Here is a 7,592-nt window from a genome sequence, read left to right as displayed (position 1 = left end):
AATTCCATCATGGCAATATTCTTTCCTTGCGTGTTTGTCTCTTTCATCACCATGCATCCTGAGTTCTTCTTTGTTAACAGCATGCACCGAACTCGCCGACAAATGACGTTTTTGGAAGATCTACCGACTGTGTCCGAGGTCGCAGAACTTACTAACCTTCGTATCTCTGAGGAGAGGCAACCATTCACCCTAACGCAGTGTTCTACTTCCTCCTGCGACGCTGTTGAGCTCCAAGAAACTCGTTATCGAGCTGCCACTGATGGTGCCTTGATGGTTGAAGCTAACACCTCGCCATATTTCAAGCGGACGATCTCGTTTCGAATGGTGCTTAACCTTTTCTTTATTTTCCCCTTTCTGTTTCTCCTAATTTTACTTGTTCACTACACTCTTCCTATGCGTTGTGTTGTGAGCACTATAGGTGGAATGGTTTGGTTCGGTAGTGTTTTGAAATGTTACTAAAGTCAATAACGGGCAATCACTGAAGATATTTCACGATTTATTTGAGAATCTTTTACATTTGGCGTTTTAAAGTGTAGTGTAAACTTTTGTGCCTACTTACTATTCTTTCAAGCTGAACACTAGTGACCATTTCTTTTTGACAGGTAAAAAAACTGCGTGAATTGCTGTGGTTGCACGATAACTAATTTGTTCGCGATTGGAAAATTATTCCGACTTTTTCGTGCTTTAGTTTATGTAGTGTACAATTTTTTCTCTTGGATACGTGTGATATAATAATTCTGGTAATAATGCACCCTCGGACACACATAATCCCAAAATGATCAGCCATCCTGATCCACCTTGTTTCACAGAAATTTTTGGGTTATTGTAGACACAATAGAGTCGTATTAAATGTGCCACATAGATACCACTGTGAAACCGGTCTTACAGTAATATGCTCACATTTCCTTACCCTTTTTTATGTTCAGGTGGAGTATTTTCATAATAGTAGGTAAGTATCCGATATATGTGGAATTACTTGGACCAGATCGGTTTTTGTTCGCATACGACAATTCAAATGAGGATTAAGGATTACAAAATAAGTAGTGAAGAAAAAAAAAAGATTTGAACAGCCTTTTGTCACCATTAGTACTTCTGGAAAATACCTGTGAACAAAACCATACATTTTATGAAGTAACATTACAGGCCGTCGCTGATCCACCAAAGTCCTTCGATGCCACCAACGATATTGAAAGCGATGGGAGAACTGACCGTACGTGGTGCCTCGTCGACAAGTGGAGATCGAGGAGAATCCCCGAAGATGACCAAATCTGCTACCGGTAACCCCCTCATTGCCACTCCACCACCGTCCACTGCCACTCCTCCTGTATCTACCCCATCTCAGGTTTGTTGCTATTCCTAGAAACTCGCACAACTGATTTGTGAAGATTTGTTTTACGGAGAAGGGGAATTTTGTGTTTGTTTGATAGGAGTTTTTTGTTTCTGTTGAATTTGTAGATATATCCAGCCAATATTGCCATTTAAAAGTAAACAGTCCGAATATTAGCACTTTTGCTGTGAAATGTAACCACTTTTTTGTGTTGCTTCCAGACTAGTTTAGTTTTGAGTGGAAAATTTTCTAGTATGTGAAGAAGGCGGGATTTCGCGGAAGAGCTTACATGAGCGTTGTAAGTTTCGCATCATTATACGATTGATTCGAATGCATGAAGAGTTCCGCTTTTTGTTCTGCTTCCAGTTGAATTTAATAGTTTCCTTTTTTCCTGGTTAGTGCCAAAGTGCTTTCGGGTATACGCTATAAGGTATCTTCAAACATTTAGTTTGTATTTCTCTATTGAATGGGTAACACTGTCGTGCCTTATTGGAAACTGGAAAAATATTCACGTAGTGATTATTAGATAAGATGTGTACTCCTCCTTGGTTGTACGCAAAATCGATACGTTGCAGATCAGAAGTCACATATTTTCTAAAATGAATGAATCTTTGAAATCAACGCATATCTCTCTAAGATTTCTCTAAGAAAAAAATTATGAGCATGATAATGTGCTATGTGATGAATGAGCCGCTCTTTTACACATTGTGGTCCGGAGTTGTTGCAATGCTGTTAGTTGCAGCTCTGCAATGTCCAAACATTTCCGACTACTTTTAGACTTAGCAAGTGCTTTCCCTTAGAATCCACCAAAAGTGTGTAGTGTTTTCTCGCTTCTCCTGTTGTTGGTTGCGCGCTTTGTGCTGGGTACAAAAGCGAGTGAGTGTTCCAATTTACATTGTGCCATTCCTTGCACTATCGTTGGCATCATTTTGATCATATGTTTTGTCGTTTAAGCTTTGTTAGAGCACAGATCGAACGAATAGTAGCGTAACGTTGAGAACAAACTCTAAAGTCCGTAAGAAAGTATCTAAGTTACAGTATAGGTCATTACTTGTGATCCTCCTTAATATGTACGGCAAGGCTTACTGAAACAGAGATGCAAATTTGTGCTAACGATAGTGTGAATTATACACCCTTCCGTGGTGTATCTGTGTCGTATTTAGACTTACGCGCCCGCACCCGCTCTTCAGACTTCCGTGACTCCTGAACAGCGACCGAGTGTTGCTGCCACTACAACGGTCAACGCTGCTAACGCCACAGCCTTTCCGCGTAACACACGAAATCGTCAGACGTTCCACGGGAAGACCGACTACAACAAGGTAACTAGTGGCGAAAAGCACGTCTGCTTTACGAGGTTCTCCCTGATTTTCTTTTCCATAATGGGTTTTTTTCGCTCAACATACATGGTGATGTGAACGTTATCTTACGCTCGCGCGCGAATGCAGTTGGCTTGCTGCTTTCGTGTTGCTATCTCCTTATTCGTCTGTTACCTTTTTCACGATATTAATAGCACAACTTTCCGGTTAATTTAATGACACATCTTCGTTTAGATTGTTCAAAAAATCCCCTTTTCACTTTTTGATACTAGTTTATATGTGAACTATGTGTGGGTGCCTTCTAACCGTGTTGTTGCCTAAGAGCTTTTTAGACAGTAATTTACTTTGCCTTGCCTTTGTGCGTTTTTCCTAACTTCGCTTAGGTGTGGTTCTTGAGTAATCGTTTTAATAACACTTTTAGTGCTAGAAGGGGCACAAGTCGCTCAAAATAGCACGCTTTCGACTACCATTGCTGCGACTTGGATTTGAAAACTTTGTGCTTTCAAAATTGTTCTTAGAGTAACCTTCTAACATGGCTGCTTGAGGTTCCAATATCTGTATTTTATGCATATTATTTTTATATCTTTGGAATTGATCTACCGAAGGGCGAAATGTAGCACAGTGAACAAGTAGGTTCCTTTTTGTAATGGTTGGTTCTTAAGGTTAATGGAGAGGAAGAAGAATCAGAAACTGAACAAGCTCCTGCCGGACAGTCAATCGGCAACGGTCAAAAAGGAGGGTTCTTTCTCTCGAAACTGACGAAGTTGACCAGGCGGTACGTCACTGGCATGTTGTGCACAATTTTAGACACTGAAGTGTATCACGTTACGTTTCTACGCTGCCTTTTTGCTCACAGTGTTTCTAAAACTTGTTTTTGCCGTGCATTCAATTACAGCTTCAGTAGTTTTGCACTCAGTCCCATTTAATTACCAATTGTCAATTTATATTTGTTATCAAGTTCTTTTAAGATGCACTAACACTTTTTCTCGCTAACAGCTACCTAAACTTTACGTTTTCTAATCAGAAAGCATGATGGATTCTGATTTGTTTTTTTTGTAGTGCTACGTGTTCATTCGAGTTAACTTTGAGATATGTGCTTAATTCACATGCACAGCTTATTTTGTTTCCGGTTTTACCCTTATAACAATTTTTTCTCTTCACCAGACCATTGGCGGACAACAGGGAACGATGGTGGCGGTTCTGATGTTGTGATTGCCCATGTTTTTATGACTAATTTCTGGTATATCTACTTCATCTCACTTAAATCAAATGCTTTGAAGCGTTATTTCACAGCCCACACATCCGTTTACATGTACCCTAATGCTCTGTAAGTCCAAACTTTGCGTCACCTGTGAAGATGTTTTAACACTATTGTGCAGCTTTGCTTCTCATCATCTGCTTCACTGAAGTTTCAGTGAGTGTTTTGTTACGCTGTTTTATCTAGATTGAACTGCACTATTCTCTTTTTATAGCGCTCTACTCTCGGTCTTTTAGAAGTTTTGCGTTCACTAGTGTGAAACTCAACTCTTACAGTATTATTTTATTTAAAAAAGTACTTCATTGACGTTCACAGTGACAAGCCGAAGCAGCTTTCGTCGTTTAAAAAATCGTCGGAATTAAAAAGAGTTGCTATTTTCGCCTTGATTAGTTATAGTTTGGGAGATACCATAATATTTTTCTCAAGTTTGCTTTTCACTTCCTCATTTTGTACTATACTATGATCTCACTTTGTTTTCCATATAAATTACGTCAACGTACACCTTCGACATTGCTCTTGCTCGGAATTAAAGTCATGCACTGCAATTACCCTCTGTTCTCCATATCATGCCTTTATCCTTGAATTCCCCGCATGAACCCCTAATTGTTGCAGTAGCAGTACGGCGTCACCTGCTGCCGTAGCTAGGGTGGCATCTCATATCAGCTCTGTGATCCCCCGTCGTTCTCTACACCACTCGGTGTCAATGACGGGGGCTCCACCCGACTCAGCCACTCACCGCCATCGTTCCTCGGATTACAGCCCGTCAGTGGTCACTGGAGGACACTACCACGAGAGTGGATCTGGTTTGCCACCACCTTATTCGGCTCTTCGCAGGGGACCTCACGAAGGAGCTGCCACTCCAGCTTCTGGGCAGCCGCCGTCGAGAGCTGGAACAGTTGGTGTGAGCGCTGGTGCTCCAGTTGCGGGAGCACTCTCACAGATTCGCGAAGGACATACAGCAGCTCCGGGTGGTACTGCTACTCCTCCTTCTGGTCGAGAGGATGAGATAAAACCTCGAAGCTTGAGGTTTACTTGGAGCATGAAGACCACTAGCAGCCTTGCTCCGGATGAAATGATGAGGTTTGTTGCTGTTTTCCCATTTGTTAAAAAAAAAAAAACATCTTGAGCTCCAATCACATTTTGAATATAACGTAGTCTAGTCTTTGTCGAGTGAACACAAGTTATTTTGTGTTCTATTCCTCTTTTTGGTCTGACATGGGAAGACAAGTTGATCTATTGTTGTTCATGTAGGCTTCGGCATGATACTATACGAAACTGGGAGGTTTTTGGGAACTATTCTTTAAGATTACAGCTCAAATCCTTGTTACTTGAATTACTGGGGATAAGAGTAGAATATCGATTACAGCTTGTAGTTCCATCATGCTGAGGTATTCCATTATTAACTTTAGTCTTCTGCGTTTCTTTCTTGAGGTAGCAGCTTGTTAATGGGTCAGTACGTGGCGGTCCGTGGTTGAAAATAGAAGTTCGTCTTTTGTAGAGAAATCCGAAAAGTGCTCGATGCGAATAATTGTGACTACGAGCAACGTGAACGGTATCTGATTCTATGTGTGCACGGCGATCCCAACGCCGATTCACTGGTACAGTGGGAGATGGAGGTTTGTTGCTTGCAGTTGTTTGTTATTTGGTCTACTTCCCTTTTGGAGAACAGGGCACTTCTTCATTTGTATGTTTATTCTCTAAAATTCCAGGTTTGCAAACTTCCCCGTCTCAGTCTGAACGGAGTGCGCTTCAAGCGAATTTCGGGCACTTCGATCGGTTTCAAGAATATCGCATCTAAGATTGCACAGGAGCTCAATTTGTAGACGGCAGCAGAAGTGCGATAGAGATTTTCTGTCATCTTTTCCTCAAGCCGGTTCTCCTGCAATTTCTTCTTGTCCGCCTTTTCATTTGTTTTCGGTGTATTCTTCTCTTTCTCATATGTGAGCATCGTGCGGCAGTGATGTATCGGTGGGTGTATTCTAGAGTTCCTCTCAGTTTGATATTCCGTTTTCCTTGTCTTTGTTTCGGTGCTAGGTTCATGCTGTGAATTTTAGCTGGGTTCTGAACTATTGTAGATCAGAGTTCAAATAGCTCGATGTTTTTTTTTATGATGCAAGGGCGTCTGTGATCATGCCTTGGCCCTTTTCCCGTTCTACTCGTTCAGTCCTATATATTGTTGATTCAATTATTTGTATGTATCTATGTAGCTTAATCAGGCCAGTTTTCATCGTTTTAATGCATCTTTTTCTTCATTTCGGAGTGTAAGATGACTATTTGTCGTTATGTGTTTGTTTATTTTCATTTGAAAAACCCGGATTTTTTTCTGCGAAATAACTAAGTTTCGATTATATTTGTGATACTAGTAACCTTCGTTTTCTACAGAGATATCTTTTAAAATAGTTCAATCACGATTACTTGAGTGCGCACGTGTCCACTAACTGGGACAATGGCATTTAATGGAAAACAAAGAGCGTCGTCTGTTTTTTTCTTGCCACCTTCCCTTTCTGGAATTATCGTGTGCGTTCATGGATCCGTTTGAGGTCAGCATACCGCTGTTTACGGATTATTCTCGTTAATATGTCTGTGATTTAACCGCGCTAAAATAGGGAAACTCCTGCCTGGCCGGATTTGTGAACCATAGCTCTGCCAGTGCTCGTTTCGTTCGTTTATCTTTTAGGGATCGTGCTCCTCGTATATCACTTGCTTGCTACTTTGAGGCTAATCTGAACTTCCCCACACGTTGTAGATTCTGTAAGAGTTTTGCTATATGCTGGGATATTTCCCTTTTATTTATACACCTTATTCGTTCCTGTGAATATCAGTTGTAATGTTAAAGTTTTTCAGAAATTTTAACTTACTTGATGTTTAATAACACTATTAAACGATTTCCAATGGCGGTCTGCACCAAAGTTGCTGAGTTTTCTTCAGTTCTTCAAAATAACATCAGCTACGGAATCTTATGATCCATAACCACTTCCCCGTTAACGGAAGGATAAAATTTTTAGCGCGTAATGTGAAGTGTCGATGGCGTTATAACTAAGCAAGCCTCAGCGAAGGCTGTCCGCACTGTTGCGAGCTGTCAATAACCAACAAAACCACAGAGCTGACAAACCGCGCGCCCGCGCGACTCTGAACTCTGCAAGCAGCCTAAGAAAACTTCAATTCCGTATGCGTGCGGTCATACATCAGTATCGTAGTAGTATCAGAATTTAAGCTGTTGCTTTTCCACTTTAATTATCCTGAGTATGCTTCACGTCTTGACTAACAAACCAATGTCATTCCCACTTTTGGTCTGTTAGGAAAAACTTCGAACGAAAATTGGGAGAGCTGTTTAATGTATCTGCTTCCGATGCGGATCATGTTCAGAGATCGGACAGACCTTAGAATTGTAGACCGATCTGCGATATGGTAGAAAACCCATAAGCTGTCAACCATGCAGTTCCTGTACAACTTTGGCCACAATAACACCTATGTCCGTAAGCACGCACATACATACATACATACATACATACATACATATACATATACATATACATATATATTGTCTGTATGTACATATGTTTTAGTCAGTATTAGGGCAGATTGTAGGACTAAAAAAAGAGCTATTTGAGCATCGGTTGTGCTTGCTTGTGAAGATATGGTCGGGTCAAAACGAAGCTGTCCGTAGTTGTGCGAGCGGTTGTGCTCAAGT

The 7,592-nt window shown here is 41.0% G+C and overlaps 1 protein-coding gene across 5 annotated transcripts in view; it reads left to right on the top strand.

Annotated features, from left to right (window-relative positions):
* The window catches only part of RB195_014022 (uncharacterized protein), a gene marked incomplete at both ends in the record, with an annotated part of 37,363 nt that extends 31,639 nt beyond the window's left edge, over positions 1 to 5,724 (top strand). For 3 of the 5 annotated variants that reach the window (XM_064204110.1, XM_064204109.1, XM_064204107.1), the window contains 6 exons: positions 1,144 to 1,342; positions 2,491 to 2,646; positions 3,306 to 3,418; positions 4,736 to 4,981; positions 5,400 to 5,517; positions 5,611 to 5,724. In XM_064204110.1, the coding sequence (XP_064059987.1) occupies positions 1,144 to 1,342; positions 2,491 to 2,646; positions 3,306 to 3,418; positions 4,736 to 4,981; positions 5,400 to 5,517; positions 5,611 to 5,724 (946 nt within the window). Of the gene's footprint in view, positions 1 to 1,143; positions 1,343 to 2,490; positions 2,647 to 3,305; positions 3,419 to 4,660; positions 4,982 to 5,399; positions 5,518 to 5,610 lie in introns of all 5 variants that reach the window. The other 2 variants (XM_064204106.1, XM_064204108.1) reach the window with 1 other exon arrangement.
* Positions 5,725 to 7,592: the final 1,868 nt, after the last annotated feature.

The sequence above is a fragment of the Necator americanus genome, chromosome V (genome assembly GCF_031761385.1).
Source record: "Necator americanus strain Aroian chromosome V, whole genome shotgun sequence".
NCBI lineage: Eukaryota > Metazoa > Nematoda > Chromadorea > Rhabditida > Ancylostomatidae > Necator > Necator americanus.
This window is presented reverse-complemented; position numbering and strand designations above follow the sequence as displayed.